Source organism: Pseudochaenichthys georgianus, chromosome 9, assembly GCF_902827115.2.
Source record: "Pseudochaenichthys georgianus chromosome 9, fPseGeo1.2, whole genome shotgun sequence".
In the NCBI taxonomy this organism is placed as follows: Eukaryota; Metazoa; Chordata; class Actinopteri; order Perciformes; family Channichthyidae; genus Pseudochaenichthys; species Pseudochaenichthys georgianus.
The window spans coordinates 37158727-37183490 of NC_047511.1; the positions used below are offsets into that span (position 1 = coordinate 37158727).

The 24764-nt window shown below is 40.7% G+C and overlaps 2 protein-coding genes across 2 annotated transcripts; both read right to left on the reverse strand.

Annotated features, from left to right (window-relative positions):
* Positions 1–58: 58 nt before the first annotated feature.
* On the reverse strand, positions 59–18384 carry LOC117452004 (apoptosis-inducing factor 3). Its single transcript, XM_034090406.2, has 20 exons — positions 18111–18384; positions 14389–14575; positions 10858–11071; positions 7527–7636; positions 7334–7443; positions 7186–7230; positions 7002–7098; positions 6768–6880; positions 6395–6481; positions 6194–6285; positions 5980–6110; positions 4326–4441; positions 4035–4106; positions 3448–3511; positions 3232–3308; positions 3032–3149; positions 2810–2908; positions 2531–2606; positions 2308–2412; positions 59–1286 (listed from the first exon to the last, which is right to left on the reverse strand). Exons 2-20 carry the CDS (start codon positions 14417–14419, stop codon positions 1244–1246), a joined length of 1800 nt encoding a protein of 599 aa, XP_033946297.1. The 5' UTR covers positions 14420–14575; positions 18111–18384; the 3' UTR covers positions 59–1243.
* Positions 18385–22077: 3693 nt separating this feature from the next.
* cldn26 (claudin 26) lies at positions 22078–22869 on the reverse strand. Its single transcript, XM_034090179.1, has one exon. The coding sequence runs from the start codon at positions 22828–22830 to the stop codon at positions 22174–22176; it is 657 nt and encodes a 218-aa protein (XP_033946070.1). The 5' UTR covers positions 22831–22869; the 3' UTR covers positions 22078–22173.
* Between the last annotated feature and the right edge of the window lie 1895 nt (positions 22870–24764).

The window sequence follows — 24764 nt, forward strand, 5'->3', positions numbered from 1 at the left end:
GCACACATGGACAACAGGTGGAGTAACATGGAGGAACATAACGTTTTGTAAAGCAGTGAGTAGTTGGAAGACTTTTATTTAAAAGTTTAGTTATAAAAATGGCCTTCCAGTCTTCACTGTAGGAAGAACGATGCTTTGACAAGTGTTACATCAGCACAGCAGGATGTAATCACCCATCCGCTTCACACCCATCACAAGCAGCTCTGAATGAACATTACATTACAATAACTGGGGGAAAAGCGACACATTAATTTCTGCTTATTTTGTAAGACAACAATCCTCAGTTCCCTGAGTAAGTAACAAAGAATATCCCAGTAGACATGCTGCTATAAAAACTACTATTGGATTTGCTGAAGGGGAGATTCTCTATAAAGTACATTAATCTATGGTGCAAGCACTACTATGTGATCAAAGTATGATTATTTAAATGTAATTTGTGCAATTTACTACAGTATCAAGGAAACCAATAAAGGATGTTGTAAACCTAAAGATTATCATTCATTATGAATGAAAGCAGTGCGAGTTAGTGAGTCTGTTAAAGCTGCATTCAGGGTTTTTATGGAGCACATTTGAGCTTTATTTTGCTGTTGCAACCAGATGGAACATCTCTGATTAGGGGATTATCTTTAAACTCTTGTTATAGTAAACTATAGCATGCAGATCTAAGGCCTGTATGCAAGCATACAGCCAACACTTTTATTTAAAACTTAGAAAATTCAGTTAAAATGGTATGCCCTTAGTTTGTTGCAGTGCATTCAGGATTACAGCTATATACAATGTTATTTGTACAAAACAATGCCAATGCCCATCCCTGGCTTCTTATAAACAAAGTGTACAAGTAGTTACATCTTGCATCGGCCCAGAGGCCGAATCCAATATTGATTTGTTTGTGAAACGTTACAGCATCGTCAAAAAGGAGCCAACACAGCGATCCAGTGTCTTCAGACAGTGTAGGCTCCATCTGTCACCTTAAAGTGTCTCTCAGGAGCAAGAGCAGGCTTCAGTGTCGTCCTCAGGGAAGTGTGTCTCCAACAGACACGGTCCTTTCCCCTGTGTGTGTGTGTGTGTGTGTGTGTGTGTGTGTGTGTGTGTGTGTGTGTGTGTGTGTGTGTGTGTGTGTGTGTGTGTGTGTGTGTGTGTGTGTGTGTATATATATACGTGTGTCCATACTGAGATAGCTGCTCGGTGTCTCAGCACCATTAGTGTCCATAGTGAAGTCTCCAGTCCTTCAGATGGGATTCAGTCATTGAGAGCCTTTGTCAGTCAGCCAAGAAATGTCTCCAGTCCTGCAAACCATCAAAAGCAACCGTCAGACACACACACACACACACACACACACACACACACACACACACACGTTTATCAAGTCCCTACATATGATCAATCAGGTAACATTTGAAATAGAACATGCTCGTATTTGTCCGTACTTGCCAAGCCTTGGAAAACATCCTTCACATTTTGAGTTTGCATTATTAGAAATGAAAGACACAGGAGATATGAGGAACACTACAGTCATAGTAGAACAAAAACACAGCGACAAACAGACAGAAATATATGCAAAACATTAAAGTAATGCTGCACCTTGATTAAGTGTGGTGTCACTTATTGTTACAGGTCAGGTTTGCAAATAATATACACATTTAATAACAAATGAATAAAGTTCCTTTAAAAGTCACAATAACAATAATAGGGGAATTATTTGAATTATTGCCTCTTTTAGTCAGCACTCAGAGACTGAAGTGGTTCATTTTCAAATTCAATTTAGTTTAATCCTTCCTCCCAAATTTAGAATTTATAAGCATTATGTTAATATATGTTTAAATATTTCAACTCACTTTTATGCAGTTCTAAATATTAGTTAGCTGGTATTGGTTGACAAGTGTTGACATAAACATTAATGAACACTTTAAAAGGTTTTTCATATGTGACTGACAGTGTTATAAAGTGGTTATTGTTTTAACAGCAATTCCTTCAGATTATAAGCTTTACGCAACTATGTACTAAGTACAGCATTTCCTATTTGAGATAAAGTAGTGGTTAACTAATATATATAGTGTCAAAACTCTGTCTACACTACTTTGCCTATGATAACTTGTATAGTATTATGACAGCTTGTGTTGTTTTTCTTGCAGTACTGAAGTAGCCATAGTTTTTATAATACTTTTCATTGAAGTCACAAGCTCTGCGACTCCATGTGTGTTCCTGTCTGAGTGATAACATTTGTCATGTTTTTCTTCACAGTGAAACCTAAATAACATGACTGCTATTGTAACCGGCAACATATTTAAGTCTTGAAAGGAGACTTACTCCACATCTCGTTTCTTAATCGTCTTTCCGGATCCTAAGACCTCTGCCACTCGGGATACAATGGGATCATAGTTCATGCTGGCAACAGCAACCACCTCCTCACTCCTGTAGATGCACCAGGGGAGGAAAACAATAAGAAAATAGATGTGGAATCACAATTAAAGACTACAATAGGAGTTTAAACCAAATCTACAATTATTGTTTATTTAAGAATCTTACGCACCTGGTGTAAAACGCCACAAATCTCAGTTCATCCAGATCCCCTTGTATAATGACATCATCGAATCCTTCACCATACCCTTAAAGATAAAAAATACATATGTATGTGTCTGTCGTCAACAGCAAAAAGAAAAACAGGTGCAATTCAAACTCTCAGTTTAAGGTCTTAATTTAAATGTTTACAGCTAGATGGCAGTGTGGTTACTACACAGCTATTTTTCAACCTCTGATCTCTTACAACATGTCTGACTTATAATACCACTCTTAATACTTCATTCTTTACCTGCATAGCGAAGGGTCTTCCCAAACATGGCTGACCAGAAGTAAGGCACAGTTTTGATCTCAGCGGCTATGCCCATCATGCTGAGAGCCGCCGCCCTTCCTGTCAGCATAGAGAAAGAAACAAGAAACATTTAAAGAAAGAAACAAGAAACATTTAAAGTCTTAAAGAATTCATCATAACAGTAAAGTATTACAGCCTTTGATATCAGGAGGACACACTCACCGTGTACATGAGCCATTTGCCAGTGAGGGATGTTCACCTTCTTGTTGTTGCGCGGCGGGAAAGGAAACACCACCACATCTCCTCCAGCGTAGACCCCATCAGCACTTGTCTGCATCATCTGAGAGCAACCGTTTAGAGGAGTAAATTAACATCATGGGACAACGCTTATTCACGAAGACTAAAGGCTTTTTACGCCATACCTTGTTGACGGTGATGAAGCCCCTGGAGTCCATGTGGATGCCGCCCTGTTTCAGGAAGCCGGTTGCAGGAATACTTCCTGAGACACACAAGAGAACACAGGTTGAATATGCAGCTGCTGTCACACATAAAAAGGGAGTTCTGGCATCTGTTTTATCACTGAGTAAATAATGATAACAGGATTAAAAAGGGACATATCCCATCCTCTTTGACCTCACCTGCTCCGATGACACACACGTCTGCTCGTAGGACTTTACCACTCTTCAGGGCCACCTCTTTCAGCTGTGTGCACAGGAAAAACAAAATGTCCAGGCCATGTACTGTATATGCATAATGCTACATGAACAGCTTTGACACTTCCTTTCAGGAGCTTACTCTTAATGCCACTAAAAACATTTTCTGACCACTTACTAAGAGTAAGGGGGGGATACAAGACATCAACTTGAACTTTGGAAACTGGCATGGACTATTTTTACTCTTTTTCAGACATTTTGTAGATCAAATGAATAATGAACAATCTAGAAAACAATAAGAACATATATTAATGATTAAAACAACTCTCAGTTGCAGCCCCTGAGAGTTTTGAAGCATTTCAATCAAAATCTTAAATTATTTTTGATTGTTAAACTCTTTAAAGTGTTAATTTAGTTGCTCATTTAGTGGTTTTATTTTTTACAGAAATACGTTTGCAGCACCTTTTAAAGAGATTTAAATCTGACACACACTCATCTTCATCGTGGATTAACCATGAGAGGGTAGTGCTGCTGAGCATCATGTCATGCTGTTTCTCTCACTTTCTGAATACCTGTCCGTGTTGGCCAACCATCTCCGACACCTCGTTCAGCATGTAGAACTTCACCCTGTTTACCTCGAACAGCTGCAGACAAAACACAACACCTTTACCGTGGGAAAACACTAACAACAAGATGGCTGAATTAAATAATGCATTAAAACATTTAGGCTCTCTCTTGTGGTTACTGGGGGCTTGACTAGACTAATCACATGCATGTGATTTGCATTTAAACTAGTGAGATGTTTTCCCTTCCCTAAGAGAATAACTATGGGTTTGTTAAGGTGCTTTTAGATGAGTTCCTACCTTCATTATGGCTTTCCCTACTTTCTCCCCGAGAGCATGTTTAAAGGGAACTGTCTCGATCCCGATGACAGAGACCGAGTGAGCTTTGTCAGTGAGAGCTGCAGCCACCTCCATACCTGCAAACACAACACATAAACGGTACACAGTTCATATAGCAAGTGATGCACAATGATACAGAAGAATTGGGAGGGATGAAACCCTCTTTAATGGTCACACATGCAGAGCACACAGCACACACAGTGACATGTGTTCTCTGCTTTTAACCCATCCTAGTACCAGGAGTCTAGTACTAGGAGCAGTGGGCAGCTATTGTACAGCGCCCGGGGAGCAATGGGAGTGAGGGGGGAAGGGGGATGTCCGGTGCCTTGCTCAAGGGCACCACCACGGCAGGGCAGAAGGTGAACTGGGACCTCTCCAAGTAGCAGTCCACACTCCATATTTAGGTAGGGGACTTGAACCGGCGACCCTACGGCTCACAGTCCAAGCCCCTACTGACTGAGCCACTGCTGCCAAACAAATGTATAAATGTGTGGAGAAACATGTCAGATTCTCCATGCAGGGCATCAGGGTCACTGAATGAGAATGGAAATTATGTTAACTGTGAATTATAGCTTTGACATTCACCGGGGATAGTCAAACTGATACAAGTGAAATATTAAACTTAAAGGGGACCTATCATGCAAAATGTACTTTTGTACGTCTTTTATACATGAGTATGTGTCCCCGGTGAGTCAGGGAACTCACCAAGTGTCAGAAAACACAACCCTCTCTCTTTTCCTCCATACCCAAATCTCTAAAAACTGGGCTGCAACGGATCTGATACAGACTGATACAGATTTGAAATTGTTCTGACGTCAGAAACGGGGAGCTCCGCCTATATGGGCAACTCTCCACCTATCAGGGGAATGAGAGGTTGCCGTGGCATGGTAACATGATGCTCGTGCCTCGCCCCCCTCCTTTGCAGGGGGGCGTGGTCAGCTGCGGCTCATTTGTCATAGAATCAGCCCATACAAAGACAGGGCTGGAATACAGCAAATAGAGCGAAATGAGGCATGGCTAAAATGCGTGATCTGTTTGGTATTTTGAAAAAAATACTTCACAGACATGTTTTATATAGGTATGGCCCTACAATATATTATTCAAATATAGCATGATAGGTCCACTTTAAGTTAAAGTTAACTTTTTCTGCAAACTTAAGATAGTATGGCTGCAGTACAGGACAATAAATTACAAACAGTCTTTGAATGATTGTACAAGATGTACATGTTTCTCTGACTCTGAATTGTCTTCCCTGTTACTGTTTGGTTTCCATTTGATCCATTTTGTATTTATTTTAATCAAATCTATATATGATTATATTAGCTTAATTGAGTAATGTGAAATGTAAGGATTTATTTAAAGCAATGGGGCAAATAGGGTTAAGGTTAGGTAATGGTCATTCCTTGTCTCTGGTTGGCTGTTCACACATGTGATTAATCATGTGATAAGGTAAAAGGTTACTTCTACACTTGACTGTAAGTCGAAACAAGTCACTTAATAAATGTGTTTTACTCTGACTTACTTAATTTTGACACACCTACTAATTTTGTTATTATTATTTTCCCGTGAATCTATCACAGTCAGCAAACATTTGAAGATTGTGTATTTTTCTCACCGACAAACGATGTCCCCACAATCACAGCGTTCTTGTTGTTGGCCAGTCTCGCTATGCTGTTGGCGTCATCAGGCGTCCTGAGGTGGAACACGTTCTCGACATCCTGTCCTTTGTAGATCATTGTTTTGGGTCTTTGGAAGCAATCATCTGTCAGTTTTCTTATTTATAATCTCAGCTGCTTAATTATGATGTGAAATAGCAGTTTGTTTCTTACTTGCTTCCTGTAGCAATAAAGAGTTTCTTGTACTCCATCCTCAAGCCATCTTCAAAGATCACAGATCGTGTTTTCAGGTCTATCGCCACAGCCTAAAGAAAACATGGCATGGTAATGCAGGTTATTGTGTTGGATTTGTGCTAAAAATGCCAAAGATCGATTTAGATGTTACAAACTAATATATTGGTCATCCTATCTCACCTCTTTCTCTGTGAGCAGTTCAATGTCATGATCTTGTAGGAATTCCACAGAGCGCAATCTCAGCTGCTCTGCTGTGCTTTCTAAAGACTAAGGGTCAGCAAGTTAGTTAATCAATCAAATCATTCAATTAAATTAAACAAAATTCAAGAAGAAATCTTTCCATAAGAAATCTTTCCAAAAGGTTTACATCGGTCATCAGCCAATTAACAAAATGTATCTTTAATTTCCTGCACGGCAATGAAACATTGAACTGTTGTTGTGTAGCTGTTCCCCAGAGAGCTTCTGTTTCCTCTACAGCACCTCTGCAGTCTGTCGCGCAACATTTTGGCTCCAATTATGTCACGTTTTATGTGTTCAAGGTCTGTGTACCAACCTTACTCAGTTTAGGCCTGTCATATGGAGGATGTCTGTCCATGGTGCACATGACGATGCGGTCGGTGAAGCCCTCTTGCCTTAGTGTCTCTGCACATACCAGAGCTGCTGGACCTGCGGATAAGGTAACCATAAAAGAGGAGGATAATATTGAAAAACAGACATTGAAGGACGATGCTGCTAATGACAGTCTAAAGAGCTTGGTTTGTTGTACGCGGGAGAAAAACACACTGACCTGAGCCAATGATGAGAACATGGCTGAAACCCGTGTTGGAGTTAATGACTGCTGAGCATCGGGCCATCGGCTTTGACCTTTTCTGTGACTGAAGAGCCTGAAAATGTATTTAAAAAGAACTCAGATCAGTCAGGTGACCAATGTCCAATTCTGCATAAATTCTCTTCATCCTTTCTCTTGTTACCTGCTTGTTTGCACGAATGATCACCTTGTCCTTTTCAACTCTGACCTGAAGCAAACAAACATGAGTGATGTGTACACTTGTTTATGGTGCTTAGAGACATGATAAGGCAGGGAATGTGTAAAGAGACGGCACCGGCGGGGAAGGTCACCTGGAAGATCGGCAGGCTGTCCAGCCCGGGGAAATCCTCGAGGTCTCCTGTTGCGATGTTGAAACATGCACCGTGCCACGGACAGCGAACATGCCCTTTTGACAACACACCTGCAAGGGAAGATCTTAATAAGTCAAGCTTATAACAAAGAAATTGTTGTTAAAATCATACCCGAAAAAAATATATAACTCACCTTTGACCAGAGGTGCTCCGTAGTGTGGACACTTGTGGGCGATGGCAGAGAACTCCCCATGTTCTTTGATCAACAAAGCTCTACCACTTCCCAAATCCACCTCTCGCATCCTGCCACACACACACAAAAAGTTGCACCTTGTTCTTTTTAAGGAAATACATACCCCTTTTGAAAGTTGTAAAAAAACGACACATAAAAAGATGCATCACTATTTAAACATAGCAAGGACACATCAGGCAACACACTCTCACTCCCTAAGCGTCCAATAGCGACGTTTGGTCAGTGTCCGTGGCGTCCAATTGTGACGCTCCTAGGCTCCTTCAGCGTCATAAAGGGACGCAAATAGCTTTCAACTGATTGCAATGTATTCCCATCTGCGTCGGGATTTGACGCTCATGGAAGCACGGCATTCGTTTGTGTCGGCTGCCCTTAAAGGTAATGTGAGCGTCCATTCCCATTGGATAACGGAGAATTGTACACCCGGATGTAAGTATTCCTCTTACTGTCGATTGATTTTACAGTGATATCTGCACTACTCATCGACTAAAAAACACCAGATTATCCTTGTTAATTACACAACATTGATTGGCTTAAATTGTGTGCAATGCTTTTGTATTTTTCCCCTTCGATTCGGAGAAACAAATATTTGTTCTGAGTAAAGGATGGCAGAAGACACTACACTACCCAGAATCCCCAGCTATCGTTTGGACTACACCATGTGCTCTGTTTGACAAACCCCTTGATAGTCCTCAAGCTCTGTGATTGGAGAGTGTGCTCCGAGGGTTATCGAGCCTCGAACTTGAAATGGGATGGAACCACGGCAGACTGTCCAAAACTGGATTTGAACGGGTCCACCGCGTCCCCCCTCCCCCACCCCGTCCCCAGAACTACACATGCTGGCTATTCTGTTTCGCAACATGTTCTCTATGGCACGTCTCTACTGGGAGTTGTAGTTTTAAAAGACGTTTTCGTATTTCCCATAATAAGAAGTTGCCAGTATTAAACTGTGTACATCCCTGGAGGTTTAGGGGACAGGAAACACTCACATTTAAAACATATAATTAATAAATGGGTGAAAATTGCTTGTGCCCATTATGGGCAGTATTACTATATATACCCCACACGCCAGCTAAGGTCAGAAGAGCTTTATTTAACAGCTGGTCTTATGTGTGTGACCCCCTGTGATAACATTACATTACCTGAAACATGGCACTTGTCAAGGTTCAGAGGCACATTTTGCAAATATGGCAGTAGCCATCGATCAGCTTAAGATAAGATATACTTTATTGATCCCAAGTTGGGAACATTTGCGTTACATCAGCATGTGTAACAGTTTAAATATGCAGTGGTGTTTTATTTGAAAATCATTTTAGTATAATCACCACAAATTCTGTGTTTTATATTTAACAATTCTGTGTGTCTTTATTTATGATTGTTCAATACCGACAAGGCCGGAGATTAAATATCTACATACATCTTATAAGAGTAATACATTATGTATAATATCAGTTAAATAAGTGCTTCAACATAGTTAACATTGCTGGAGGCATGCACACATATTGATAGATGTCTTGTAATGCACTATTGAGGAACCTGCAACCCCAAGTTTTTCATTCAGTGCAGAACTACACATAGTTGTGTAGGCCTATATGATATGTCAATAACCTTAGAAAATCTTGAAATCTTGAAAGGGATGTGCAAAATAGTCATTATATACAGTCTTTAATTAACTATTAGTAGAGAATAACGAGTAATGAATATACTTTATAGGGATCGTATTAATATCTAATAATAAAAATAATTAAATTCAATAACATGCTTTAACCACCAGGTGTCCCTTTATATCAGCTGTGCACCTTTATGGTGTAAATACAGCCTATCTACCAATTGGATCAAATATAAAGTGAGCCGAATTAGTGTTGATACGGCAAGAGACGTATTGTGTGAAAAGAACTGTACGATGTTGTTTAATGGCTGATATATTTATGATCCACGTCACGTTTTCAGTTCCTCATGTTTGTCTTCTCATCAGGGCTCTATAAATACAGAACTACGGCAGATATGTAATATGTAATGCAGCCGAACCGTGTATTACAATGCCGTTATGTGATGACGTTCAAAGAGAAAAAGCAAGCACACTCGAAATTAAAGTATTATTATATTTTTTTTAAATGTTTTCGGTTCTGTTTCCGGTATTTGTTAATGACGATGTGCTGTGAGATATGAGACTGGAATTGCACAGGGGGAAAATAACGTAGGCTATCTTTTAGATGCGGATTTTGTTAACTAATATGTTTGCGCTGTGGACCAACACTATACATTGACAGGGTAGCAATAAAGATAACACCATTAAACAGTTACACAACATAACATAAATAATATCGATAGCAGCGTCCCCTAGCAACCACCTTTGGTAACAATGAAAACGTCGCGATTTTCCTGAAGTAATCTTCGTAATAACTAGCAAACTAAAGATCATGTACATCCACTGCACAACATAATCTGAAATAACAACTCATATTTCTCGCATCAAATGACATCAAAACGCATTTTAATGCCCAAACTAACTTTAAAATAGGCATTTTCCACCGAGAATAAAACGAAGTTCGGCCATGTTTTCTTTTTCTGCAGGGAGAAATTTGAAGATCATGTGACATAGACGCCAGCCATCGGAATGAATGGTGAAAAAAACGGGGTTTGTCAAACAGAGCACATGGTGTAGTCCAAACGATAGCTGGGGATTCTGGGTAGTGTAGTGTCTTCTGCCATTCTTTACTCAGAAAAAATAGTTGTTTCTCCGAATCGAAGGGAAAAAATACAAAAGCATTGCACACAATTCAAACCAATCAATGTTGTGTAATTAACAAGGATAATCTGGTGTTTTTTAGTCGATGAGTAGTGCAGATATCACTGTAAAATCAATCGACAGTAAGAGGAATACTTACTTCCGGGTGTACAATTTTCCGTTATCCAATGGGAATGGACGCTCACATTGCCTTTAAGGGCAGCCGGCATAAACGAATGCCGTGCTTCCATGAGCGTCAAATCCCGACGCAGATGGGAATACATTGCAATCAGTTGAAAGCTATTTGCGTCCCTTTATGACGCTGAAGGAGCCTAGGAGCGTCACAATTGGACGCCACGGACACTGACCAAACGTCGCTATTGGACGCTTAGGGAGTGAGAGTGTGTTGCATCAGGAGCCAACTTTGTCCCGACCTCTTTGCATTAGGATAATTTCTTTTTCACTTTGATTAACATTTGTGTCATTAACATCACAGTACACTGTACACATTGTAAACAAAAAAGAGCTGTTGTGTAATTTTCTTACTGTCCGTTTTCCAGATCTTTAACATGACAGACAGAGGCCTCCACATAGTCCCGTGGTTTGTGGTAGAGGGGGAGCGGGGTGGAGTCGTCATCAGAGCCGTGTCCCAGGGCCCCATTGGGTCTGGAGTCGGCAAAGGGACTCGCTTTGCCGTTTGGTGACAGCCCGTCCACCTCTTTTTCTTTTTCCAGGAGAGAGAGTTCCACTTTGACTTCAACTGCACACACACACATCGACTATTTTAGAAAATGCATGATTAAACACATGTAGCACATTCACACTGATCACAGTAAATTAGACAAACACAGTACCATCACCAAATTACCCTTTTGACGTACAACCAAAAGGACTGCTTGATATTCTGAGCACATCTTAATTTCCTTGAACTTCAGAAAACAAAGTTTGCAGTGTTGAATAGAGCAATGGAAAGAAATGGAAAGATCTCTGACTGCATGGCTCAATCTTTGCGGGTGTTCCAGAGAGAGGAAGGATAATATCATTCTCTCTTGATCTGTTTACTCTTATTCGATTACCTGGAAAGACCCTACTTTTACATCAGGATTCTCTTCCTCCACTTCAGTTCGTCCTTCAAACCGTTCATTGCCAACATGCTCGTGTCCAAATTCCAGTCTGGGCCTGAACACAGCTATTTGGTACTGAACTCTGGATTTTCTGTCAAAACTGTGCCCAGAGTGTCAAGTTAGGAAAGCATAGATCCTCCAACCTCACTCAGAAATATGGTGTTCTGCAGGGCTGTGTGCTTAGCCCACTTCTGTTTGCCCTCTTCACCCATTACATTACATTACATTGCATTTAGCTGACGCTTTTATCCAAAGCGACTTACAATAAGTACATTCGACCAGGAAGACACAACCTTGAAGAAAACAGAATCATATAAGAACGTGAACCTATCCACGCAACAAATAACATTATAAAATGTGCAAACAACACGCCAGTCATGTATCTAATCTATAACAGTGATAGGTCAGAGATAACTCACCCTGCCCACCTTTCAAATCTAGTCACCTCTGGCAAACGATACAGGTCAATACACGTACACGACTGAAGAATGGCTTCCTCCCCAACCTAATGCCATCAACTGTTCAACATTAAATAGACATGTATCTAAGTAATATACTCATATTGGCATTACCAATATTACCCGTGCATTGAGGTATTGTTCTTGTGTACCTGACCTGTTAATCTATTTCCATCCTTAACCTTTGCTTTGGAAGATGAATTTGCATTTCAGCGAGGAGAGACGTCAACAACTTTGGGACAAATTGAGAGCGACATCTCCACAACTGAAACAAATGACTGCAGGAAGTATGCTGAAGGGAGATGTGAGTAAGGGAGAAACTTGCCTCCTTTATTTTATTTTCCCTTTTACCATCTAGTGAGTATAAGGCTCTTTTTACAAAGCCGAAGATATGACTCAGAAAAACCTTGAAAGGGAAGAGACAGGTAACACTGCCACTAATTTCGAAAACAAATCATTCACTTCTGAATCAGTCTATATCTAAACATAAATAAGTAAGTTGCAAAACATACTTTGACAGGATTACAATGCCTTAAATCAGTGGTTCTCAAAGTGGGGGGGCGCGCCCCCCCTGGGGGGCACAGAGGCATGCCAGGGGGAGCGTGAGAGACCAGGAGGGGAAATGGTTATACCATTTTTTTTTTTAAAGATATAAAAAAAATATATCATAATTTGAAAAATTATTGATTCAAAATAATATGATGCAGTACAGTACTATTACGTCTGGGTCTCTGTGTTTCATTAAAGCTCGGCTCTGTGTGTGTGTGTGTGTGTGTGTGTGTGTGTGTGTGTTGTGTGTGTGTGTGGTGTGTGTGTGTGTGTGTGTGTGTGTGTGTGTGTGTGTGTGTGTGTGTGTGTGGAACGAGCCATTTTGTGTGCGCGAGAGAGAGAGCGCACTGGTACCGGAGATCGTTGTTGTTAGCTTCTGGGGCTAGCGAGCTACACTAACGGATATAAGGAGTTTTTTCAACAACAAAGTGGAGGAGAGTCCTCTTCTGTTAGACTGAGAGACTCAGTGAACTAAAGGACTCTCTCAGTGTTATCTCAGTGGGTCTCAAACGTTTTGGTCACCATTAATGTAAACTATTATTTCCGAGGCACACGTTTTTATGATCATTATAGTTATAAAAAAATAAGAGAATAAAAGAAAAACAGCTATGAAATACTATATGACAGTAAAACAAGAATAAAGTTTAAAAGGGTGATTTGTAAAATATCCATAAAGAAAAAGTAAATCTGTTTACAGTTCTGTTTCAAATGGGTGTTGAGAGAGGTATCCATAGATCTCTTCATTTTGCTCTCAAAGTGCACCAGATTGATGCTTTTAACTTCAATATTTTTAAAAAAAATCGTCCCGGGGCCCGACTTTTTTTTTTTTTCCAAGGGGGGGCCTGACAGAAAAAGTTTGAAAACCACTGCCTTATATAATGATATTTCCATATTTAAAGTGAAATAAACAACCCAGCAGTTTGTTTTTGTCGTTTTTATTTTGTCCTTCCAGAAAACAGGCTATAACAGAGTAATTTTGTTGAGAGATATTGTCCTTTGAAGACATATGATGCACTGCTTGATTGAGCTTGATTTATGTTTCTTAACATTAAACAACGGTTGTGTAATTCCCTTTTCACTGCAGCAGGCTGTATCTGTTCGGCTGGAAAAATGTGCTGATCATCCGGTTCTTGCACAGTAATCTGGCAGGAATTTTATCCTGCTGTGCAAGCCTTAATTAAAATCAATGGAAAATCGTAATAGTGGGTGCAATTGCAGAGAAAAGAAAGAGAAAGCTTTCCACAGCTGAAGAGAACCTCTGGATGCTGCTGGATCTGATGCTAAATGAAACATCGCCACACTGATGCTGCAGTTCCGCAATTATAAAAAGTTCCCTGATGTGGAACATGTATCAAAATATGTTCTGTAAATTGTAATATTCATGTCTCTGAATGTTATCCTCCTGACCAAAGATGCCACAGAGAGCATTTAAATTCCTCCCACACAAAACACTTTGGTGCAAGCAGAGGAAGCAGGATGCATGTATAACAGGATTTGGAGGCGGGATAGCTCTGAAATTCATTATGAAAAAAACCCATCCCTAAACACATATTTATTTTATTATTTATTATTTATTAATACATTTTATTTTTCCTAGAGGAAAACAGTACGCTATTCATATAAATATTTCAAAAATAAACACTTTACAATATTACGCAATCCTGTAAAACAACAGCACAAAGCACTGCCATGGAGGGAATTTCAGCCCCTTAAGAGTCAATTTAAACAATAATTCATCATAACAACTTGTTGTGTTGCAGAACATCAGACTGTAAGATGCTGCTCTTATTTTGTCCTCCCCCTGTAGTGGAGCGGACTGTTAGAAACACCTTTTTTCAGTCGTTTTTCAGCACCTGAACAAGCTACAATGGTGCTTGTTTGCTGAACGTTTTCTTTCAAAGTCCAGTAACCTGCCTCTGATTGAGATATGGGAACATGTCCGTTACCTGGTTTGGGTTTGGAGAAGCATCCTCCCATGGTGGGCCCAGGAGTGAGGGACACCCAGGGGGAGGGAGGTGCGTCAGATCCTCGGGCTGGGCTGCTTGGTTGGGAAGTAACGATAACACGGAGCTGTGTGTAAGAGATCCTGCAGGTCCAGACTGGCCATCGCACACATCAGCTGCTCCTCATAATCTGCACGAACAGAGGGAAACACATGAAAAGACACTCAGACGGATCAGATGTGATGCTTTGAAAATAAATAACAGGTCTTTTTGCTGAATTTACTTTTTGACTGCTTCAAGTTTCAAATTGTAGCTTTTAATTTACAATTTTGTCTTTCAAATTATCAAAACATTTGGCCCCATTTTGTCTCGTTTCATAGTGACTGATTGTGTTTGTGTAGTTTATTACAGAAAGTGATTGTAAAGTGTCAAGATTAGACCAGATTTGTTCATGCATATTGCATGAGTAACCGTTAAATATTAACAGCTCTCTAACACCTATTAACTTTCTTGTCACACTGCACTCTTAAAGGCAAGAAGGGGCCCCTTGAGTTTTAAAATCCCCCTTGTTGTGTTGCCACGTTGCCCTTACATTTCTGCGAGCTCTGGTATTTTCCCCACACATACAGTAGTTAGTCACAGAGCGCTGGCCGCTATGAATCTGAGTGGATGGCAGGTGAATCGCTCAACCCGGTGCAATCCATCACCAAATTATCCTTTTGAGGTACAACCAAAGGACTGCTTGATATTCTGAGCACATCTTAATGTCCTTGAACTTCAGGGAAAAAAAGTGTGCAGTGTTGAATAGAGCACTGGAAAAGATCTCCGACTGCATGGCTCAAACTCTGCAGCTGAGAGTGAGTTATATTGTATTTGTTTGCAGGGTGAAAGTAGCCGACTGTACTAATGTATAATACTAAGGTAATTGCAATATTTTCATTAAAAAAACCTATTACTGAACTCAATTTATTTGACGGCTATAGTTACAAGACACTTAAGACCTTTTACTAAAAACAATGTGTAGTTTGGGCCCCTTATGGTATTCCAGAAATCTATGTTTTCTCTCCTTCACCTCTAATTAATCATCACATGACCCCTCAGAGTGATTGACACTGGACCTAAATACCTGCTGTATCTTATAACTAGCTCCACCTGCTACCACAGTAAAACTGATGCATTAGGTATCATGCGAACAATAATCTTGAACAGAAATATATATAGTCAGAGGACTATTTTTATTTAGATCAAAAAGACCTGTTTTAGTATGTGTGGCTGCTTAACACCATTGCACTTTGAATGAAGTAGAATTTTGATCCAATGTTGTGTTTGTACTTTTTACATTACATGTTACTTGTTAACATATTTATTTCAGAAACACTTTTTGTTATATTCCATGGAATGCTCTTAACATCCCGATAGCAATGAATACATGAAATGCTTTGACAATGAATACATGCAAAAATGTCATCTGTGCAAGCCGTAGCGCTTTAAAAAGCACGACCAATCATCTGAGCCGGCCCGGCTAAAGTAACTGGATGGCCTACCTGCCTGTCAGCCTTCCATCTGTGCACAAACTTATCTCGTGCCCTCATTGGTCGAGCTGGTTTCTCCAAAATTACCTACCCCACCTTTAAGTGAAGTATTTTACAACGTCTTCAATGTTTGTTTGATACATATTTCCCTATACAAGTTGTTGTTGGAAGTAATGTTAAGTAAAACAAAACTACAGCTGATGATGATTTTTGGCCCTAAAATCAAGTCAGATTTTCCAAATTGTGATTCATGTCTTTTTAGTCTTAATTCAAGCGCTAAGCATCCAAATATCTGAGCCAAGCCCTGACAATATCCTGCATTAAGTTGACAGCCATGCCTAAACAGCAGAGCCTTTGATGTTGTGTGTTTCCCTGAACACACAGAGCAACATATTATCACATGTTTCCACTTTAATAATTTGTCCTACCACTTAAAATGTGATGAACAACCAATTGGATTGGAAAGAGCTGCCATCATGGAGTTCCAACAAGCCACCAAGATATTTTGTGAGAAACTAAAGTAGGTTAAGCAGATTTGGTCCCCACAACATATGACGCAGATCCCGCTCTCTCCCTGTTGGGCCTGTCCCCATGCAGCGCTAATAATCCTGCCTGGAAACAAGCTGTCAGTTTCACTCACTTCCCTGCAAATGTAATACCTGTTACTGGAATGCTAGAGGGGAGAATTAGCAAAAGGCGACTCCTGGTTGGTGGCGGGAGGTCGATTTATAAACTGGGGTTGAAAAAAAGCAGGAATGTTGAGCAGCAAAGCACCCACCATCATTCATAACTGGCCTAAACCTTCAACAAGTGCATTCTGCAACAGCAATTGAGGAACGTGATCAACAATGACTAACATCAACTGAATTAAAGAAGAGCTGCTGGTTCAGTGGCTCATTCAGCTCCAAACTGGTCTCTGTTTTATTCAAACACTCGCTTGACAGGTATGTTGGCCAGCAGTTAACGATTAGGTGTCTCTGATCCTCAGCTGATAAAGGACAACAATCTACCTGCGCTCTTAATATTTTACCACACCTCTTTGCCCCCTTCATTAGCAGGGGGGTTTGTGAAAGACAAAGATAATCATTCCCTGATTGTGTAAAAGTCAACGGGTGAACAAAAGTTATCTCTCACCACGGTCTTAGTGGTTATCTATTTGTTTGACGTCAGCTTATGGAACATACAAGCGGTGAAGTGTTTACTTTTGAAGTAAATTGAGTCACCAGATTTTCTCCCCAAAGTGCCAAGACGTTTTTGATTTATTTCTATTTACTCCATTGCCTACGTGTCCTAATTATAAAAGAATAGAGTGGATTACAGTTAATCACAATCCCCATTAAGAAGCTCTGGTTCTTTTCGACCACGTTTCTCCAAATGCTTGTACTGTTTGTGTATTGTACAATTGGTAGTTGTTATTGCCATTTCAGAGACAGGAGAGCTGGCAGCAGATTAATAAAGTCCCAAACAGTATCTAAAGTGTGCTTTCTGTCTGCATAAACAATACAAAAAAACGTTTGGTGTTTTGTTTAATATAAATATGCCACGTGGATCTAGAAAACAAAGATTGGACAGCATTCTTTCAGCATTGTTTACTGTCAAAGCGGTTCAATGAGGAGAATTCGTTTGCATTACTCTCAATTTTTTCTTTCAAAGTTGACCCCCACTTTACACTGTGTATATTATATATTGTTGTGCAAAGCTAAAGCGTGTGAACAATGCATGCCACCGCAGTAGTCTATCAGGTCATCTTCTGCTGCTTTGAGCGATAACCTCTCCATGATGTCATGGAAAACTAGAATTGTGGTTTTCAGAGGGCTGTACACTACACCCCCACAGAGGAGCTGTGTTTCCATAAAGCAATTCTGCTATTGACCGGTTTCTCAGCATGCTCACACAAACTAAAACATACACATAATCAATCGAACACATAAAATAATCCAGTTTTCTAAATAGTTATTGATGTACTAACTATTAAAACAGCCCTGATGTACTGATCCAACACAAATGAATATAGTTTGTGTTTCTGGTTTCAGTTTTAATACTGCACCACTCCATGGTTCTCCAAGTAAGATCTGGTCAGTACTGTATGTACCCATGCAGGCAGAATAAGTCTGACACTACACACAAACATATAATGATGGGAACTAATACAACAGAGCTATATTTCCCTGACTCATGAGAAATGAAGCTTACCAGTGTGCATGGAGCAGGTGCAGTGATCCAGTCAAACTCCCCGGTGCTCAGCTTCCCTTGTGGAGCACGGTAGCATATTAGCACATATCCTAACAATCCTGTCCACTGGAGTATTCCCAGTCTGTGCGTCCCTCTGTACTCTCCTCCGGCTCTCCTCTGCCTCTTGATGCAGCAGAGACTGAAGTGAGTGTGTGTGAGTGTATGAGTGTGTGTGTGCCCCTGGCAGAGCCCCCCTCCAGAAGCAGACTGAGCAGACCGGTCGTGGGAGTTTCTCTCTTTCTCTGGCCGAGCCTGTAAATGCAGCACGGAGGACCTCTGCCAGTTTCTCAGCTGTAAGTTGCCGAGGGGATGCTCACACAGCATGAATTCTCACCGTCCTCCTCACCCCTCACACACACACACACACACACACACACACACACACACACACACACACACACACACACTCTGTCCTAGAGGCTGCCTGCTTTTCTGCCCTTTTCAGCCTTGTCCTCAGGTGTCAAAGACCTGACTTGCCAGTTAAGCTTGATCAAAGACCAGCTCCCCCCCTCTCACACACACACACACACACACACACACACACACACACACACACACACACACACACACACACACACACACACACACACACACACACACACACACACACACACACACACACACACACACTTAACTGCACTGCCTAGTTGGACTGCCCACTTATCGTACTGTCCATGCATGCATTGTGTGCTACTGTTAAAACTTACTAGAGTGATATTTACTCTATGCCGCCAGGAGACATACAAAGTGCAGATTGCTGCAAACTATCAAACACTCTTATAGTACGTGTGCTACTTTTCTTTCAGTGTGCAACACTGGGAGAAAGTGCAGTTGGTGCAGTAAGTCCCAGTAACAGTCAGGGGGGGGTCGGTGGAGCAGGATTAAAAAGGTATACTGAGTATATTTCCATTCCTTATACTCTCACTGTGGGAGTTAATGGACCTCCCTTTCAAATAGCTGCAGCCACAAGGTCATTCACCTGAAGGTATCAGATCCATGTCTGTGGAAATTACAGCAGCATGACACAGGGACATGATTTGGATGCAGCATTAACAACCCTAATAGTTTTTAAATTGTTGTTCAAATATTTGTTTTAAACAATAGACATTTATCAGATGTATTCAAGCTACATGGAGTGGTTGTATTTCTACAGTGTGCTGACAGCTGACACGTGCACATGTGCTCCAGTGTCAGTGTGTCTGTGTTGCTCTCTGCATGTGTTCGAGCACATGTAAAAACAATGCAGTGGAAGCCGGGGCGGGCGGTGTGCACATGTACAACAAGACGAGTGATCGGCGTCACACAGGGGGGCACTGATGTATCACTCTGTTTAATTGAATTACAAGGAGACTCTCTGCTGCTGCGTCTGGAGAAAGCTGCAGCATCAACACACTCAGGGGGAGAAGTGAAAGGAATCATTGATAGGCTGAAATGTACAGATCACGGCCTGCCAACACATTCATGTCAGGATTCTACCTGACCGTTAGTTTATCTGAACAGAGTGCGTCTCTTAGGCAAATCAGCATGTTAAACCTTAGTATCTAAACATGTTATTCGATGAAATAACAAGGTTGCTGCAAATATACATTTGTTTGGGAAGTAATGAGCGTAAGACTGACAAGTTCTGTGAGAGTTTGTAACAGATGTTTTGAAATGGTTGAATTGCTGTCAAACACGGTCCCAGATTTACTTGAAGTCATCAAGATTTTTCTTTTTCCCCCAACATTTCAAGGTCAAGTTATTATTGTTCAAAATGATCATTTGAGGGTGTGGTGGTATTCCATTACAGTCTAGACCACACGTGTCAAACTCAAGGCCCGGGGGCCAAATCAGGCCCTTGGTGGATTTAATTTTGGCCCGCAGGATAATTTCTAATTACTATTAGATCTGGCCCGCAGGTATATTGCACGCACACCTTCACTCAACCCTGAGGGTTTCCTCCGCTCAGAGCCTGACCCGAGATGAGATGAACTTGCACCCAGGATGAGATGCCAAGTATCTGCTTGAGCTAGCATCACAGAGCAGCAACCTGAGTTTAATGGATTCTGCACTTTTTCTCTCACGACAACAGGGCATGTTTGCTTTTTTCTTTGAGGGAAATTGTTTTTTGAAGCTGTTGTTGGCCTGTGGGAAAATGTAATCATAAGAAATGACTGAGGAAAAGCTGCAGATAGAGCCATAAGAAATGAATGCAACTGATTATTTAATGTTGTTTTTATAGGCAATCATTTAAGCTTTGTTAGTTCCAGGTTTAATATGTGCAATAAGTTCATTTCAATAAGTTCATTTCAATAAGTTCAATAAGCCCTCGACTAGCACCCATTTTTTAATTTTGGCCCACTGTGTATTTGAGTTTGACCCCCCTGGTCTCGACACTCTTCATAGAAACTGGTCTCTCTCTAGAATCATATTAAACTACTGGATTATAATTGTTAAGCAATAATGTGTTCATCACATCTGGTAAATGTGGAGCTATACTTACTTAATTACTTATACCACTGCTGGAGATTTTAACATATAATTATACATCTTAGTTTGTTTTTGTTTATTTATATTTTGTATAAGCTAATGATCTGAATTGTAAATAAAACATTGTGAGCAAGGTACAAGTAGCCAAAAAGCATACTTAAGACTTAAGACAGAGCCTTTGCTGTTGCAGCTCCAAAGTTATGGAACAAATTGCCCCTCCAGGTTAGACTTGCTCCAACTCTGCCTGTTTTTAAATCTCGTTTAAAAACCCACTTCTTTTCCCTGGCATGTACAGGCCAGGTGACACTTGTGCTTTTCAATTTGGGCTTTTATCTTCCTAGTGTTTTGTATTGTTTTTACGTCACATGTAGGAGAGTTTCTCAGTCTGTGCTTCTGATCTGGTTTCATTGTTTCGTGTTTTACATTTGTTTCATGCCCTGTCTGTTTTTTATGTATTTATGCTATGTGTTTATACAGTTGTTGATGTACAGCACTTTGTTGAACTGTTTTTAAATGTGCTATAGAAATAAAATGGATTGGATTAAGTATAATATTACATCACTACATTACACCACTGATAACTATTCTCAAAACATTTAAAACACATGTCAAGATCAGTTTCTAATCATCACTATGTATGCAGAGCAGTAATCCAACACCAAGTAATGTTTTAAGGACTAAGAAGCTGCTGGGGCCAAGCCTCCCCTCCCCGAAACGAAATGTAACACAGAGGAGCTCCAGCCCTGGAATGCAACCCCGGCTAAACTATTCACTCCTCCCGGCAGCGACTCGCAGACACTGTGCACCACCATGTTGGACATTCATGTATTTTCATTATATGATCGGAGTTCCTTGAAGGAACTGGCTCGTTGGGCTGGAGAGAAGCCAGTTTGCTCAGTCACTGCTGTCTTTATATACTTTCCAAAGGACTTTAGATGTAGGTAACAGTGCCACTAATGACGTAAACGTATTGTTTATTCATTTATAAGCTAGAAGGATGAAAGATTTATCCAACAGATGAATAGATACTGTATGGAAATTAAAAGTTATGTGAAAACCTGTATTTTCTGTGTTTCTCATGTGAAGCCTGTATTTCGAATATAAACGCAGTACCTCAACATTTTCATGTGATCAGAAAACAATAGTACCATTGATTGGGTCAATTAAAAGAACTGCTTTGATTAAATAAATTGTCAATCAATCTGGGAATTCAATTCTTATGTAACAAAAAGTGTTATGTGCATCAGGAAATATTGCCATCCTGTCTTATTTTTGCCGTGTCTGTGGACTTTAAAGAAATACTGCTGTTGCTTATTATGAGACATTACTTTAATAGTAGTCATCTTGATGAGGTCAACTCATAATAACCCAGAAACAGAGATTACATTAATGTGTTACAATTTGATTCAGAAATGAACAATTAAAACACATGCAGCTTTTAGGTCACTTAGGTCAGAAATGTTTTCTGAACAAAAATTCACAATTAATGTCATTATGCCATCACTCTGCAAGCTGACGGGCCTATGGAGTATATTGTGTGAATGGCAATAAGAATCTATAACACCTCTGTCTTCTGGTAGTGCCTTGTCCTGTGCTTTGCCTGCGGGCTGCGTGGCTCACTTGGTGGCATCTGCTCGTAGTCCCCCATGCACACGGCCACAAAGAACAGAGTCCCTCCGATGATCAGAGCAAGACCTCCAAACCATCCCGAGAACATCGCCTCGCCGTACTCCCAGCGTGGCATCACATCAGGGAAACCCTCGTCCCAGAACTCCACCACTGTTGTGTAGGCCACGAGAGAGACGGGAGCCAACGTGGTGAGCCCGGACACCCAGGAGAGCACCCCGCTGAAGACGAGGAGCAGCCTCTTCACGCTGGGCTGCCCAACACACATGTCCACCCCCTCCAGCCCTGGGAAGGCAGCCAGGACAGAAAAACCTCCAGTGACTATGGACACCGACATGAGCACCCTGGAGACCTGCAGGTCCATCGGCAGCCCCATGATGGAGTCGTAGGCCTTACACTGAATTCCCACCTCCTCGGTGTAAAGACAGGTGTGCCACAGTCCAGAAAACCAGTTCTCCACTTCGTTCAGGTCGGAGTTCATCGTCTTCCAAAATGGCAGGAAGGTGGTGATCAGAGATGTGACCAAACCTCCAAACGTCACAAAGAGTGCAGTCCTTTGCATCACTTTGGTTGTTAGAAAAACCATCGTCTGACCTTCTGAATCCTGCTCAGGTGTAAGCAACAGGCTGGGAGATCCAGAGTGGCTGTTTGGCCCGTCCCACCTGCTGAGGTTCAGGACCAACCGGACCAGCCCACTTATTCAGCCTCCTCAGTAAATGGGAGATAACCCGGGGCTGTGGCATGACAACAGACATACTGTTATTTTTTCAGTGTTTAATATCATCACAGGGAACAATGAACTCTGTTGATGAAACCAAATGTGTCCAGCGGAGATCTGGACTGTGTGCGCGCGCACAAGCGGACTTAAATGAATGAAACATGAGCAAGCTGGGCATGGGAGGTGCACAGGAAACAAGAAGACCGATAAGCTACTCCAGAAAGAGCTATAATGTCCTGTTTCTGTGAAATTCAGTCCATCTTAACAACATGTAATTATTTCAGATGAGTTGTTCCACAGATGTCACAGATGAGACTAGGGAATTAATTTGTTTAAGACATTAATACTCTTTCAAGCTTTCGATTTGCCAAGTGTATCGAGTATCTGGACTATGAATAGTGCTTTGTACTCACTGCAACACTACTTACAACCGAGTCCAAAAGAATCTAACACTTTGTGCACTCCTCTGAGGGTCTTTACAGATCCTGCAGTACAACTGGCAGCTGAGAGAAAATTCAATCTACTGCCTCAACAATTAGGTCAACCTTTCTTCTCAATCCCAAGAGTAGAATCTATTACATAACATATACAAAATAAATGGTAAAACAGTATTCTTTCCTGCAATCATTCAATTTGATTTAAATCACAGGTAACCCTATAGTTTAGGGATGGCCTGATTGTCTTGACTATTGTGAAAAGACAAGCATTTTAAATACATTTGAAAGGGAGGTAAAGTTCACATTAATTAAATAGAATTAGTCTATTTTACTTTAAATTAGCTCTTGAGAAACTCAAAAAGTCTTTGTAAGTGCAAAAAATTGCTGGAGCCAAATGAGTTCCCCCTCTCAAAACAAGGAGCATTGCCTGACCTTATAGATCTGAAACCGCTGAAGGACGTGGCTAATTTGATGAAGGATTAACCTTCAGTTTTCTTCACATATTGAACAGGTTACAATGGCTTTAGTTTATGGCGAAGGTCTGTGTAAGAACTTCCTATTTGTTCAATAGAAGTATAACTATTGTTATAACATGTATTTGTATAGGCCTACTCCACTGTGAGTCTTTGAGAAGAAACTGTATCATTTTGTGATTTGAGTTGTTGACTTAGAGCCTGGTCTAAACTATCATAAATTAAACAAATCACTGAGCAAGTCTAGTCTGACTGCATATCAAGAACGAGAGGCCATCCTCAGTTCTGCAGTTTAGCCTGAGCAGAAACAGCGTAGTTTCCAGAGAAGCTCTTTGTTTGGGAGAGGCAGTATTGAAATGCATTTTAAAAAGGATTTAACAATATAATAAAATAAATGGAAATATATACCCCGGCAAATATTTAATATAAATACCTTGTGTGTGTGTATAGCTATTGCTTTATCTGATTAATGTTATTTTCATATGAAAGTCCATGATTATAAGTATGCAATATCATAACTACATCTTTGATGTTTATAAAAAACCAAACCGTTTGAAAATTGAGCAAGCTATGGTTATTTAAATAGTAAACCATAATGTTATGAATGAGAGAACTCCCTGTAGCAAGATGGCGGCCAAGTGGCAACGTCGGTCTCCATTGGCCAGCAGCGCGGGTGAGTCATCTAGTGTTTATATATATCTATGGGTAATTCACTTCAGAAACACTTTTTTATATATTCCATGGAATGCTCTTAACATCCCGATAGCAATAAGCTAGCTAGAACAATTATTTTCATCGGCCCGGCTAAAGTAACTGGATGGCCTACCTGCCTGTCAGCCTTCCATCTGTGCACACATTTATCTCGTGCCCTCTTTGGTCATGTGCGCGTTCG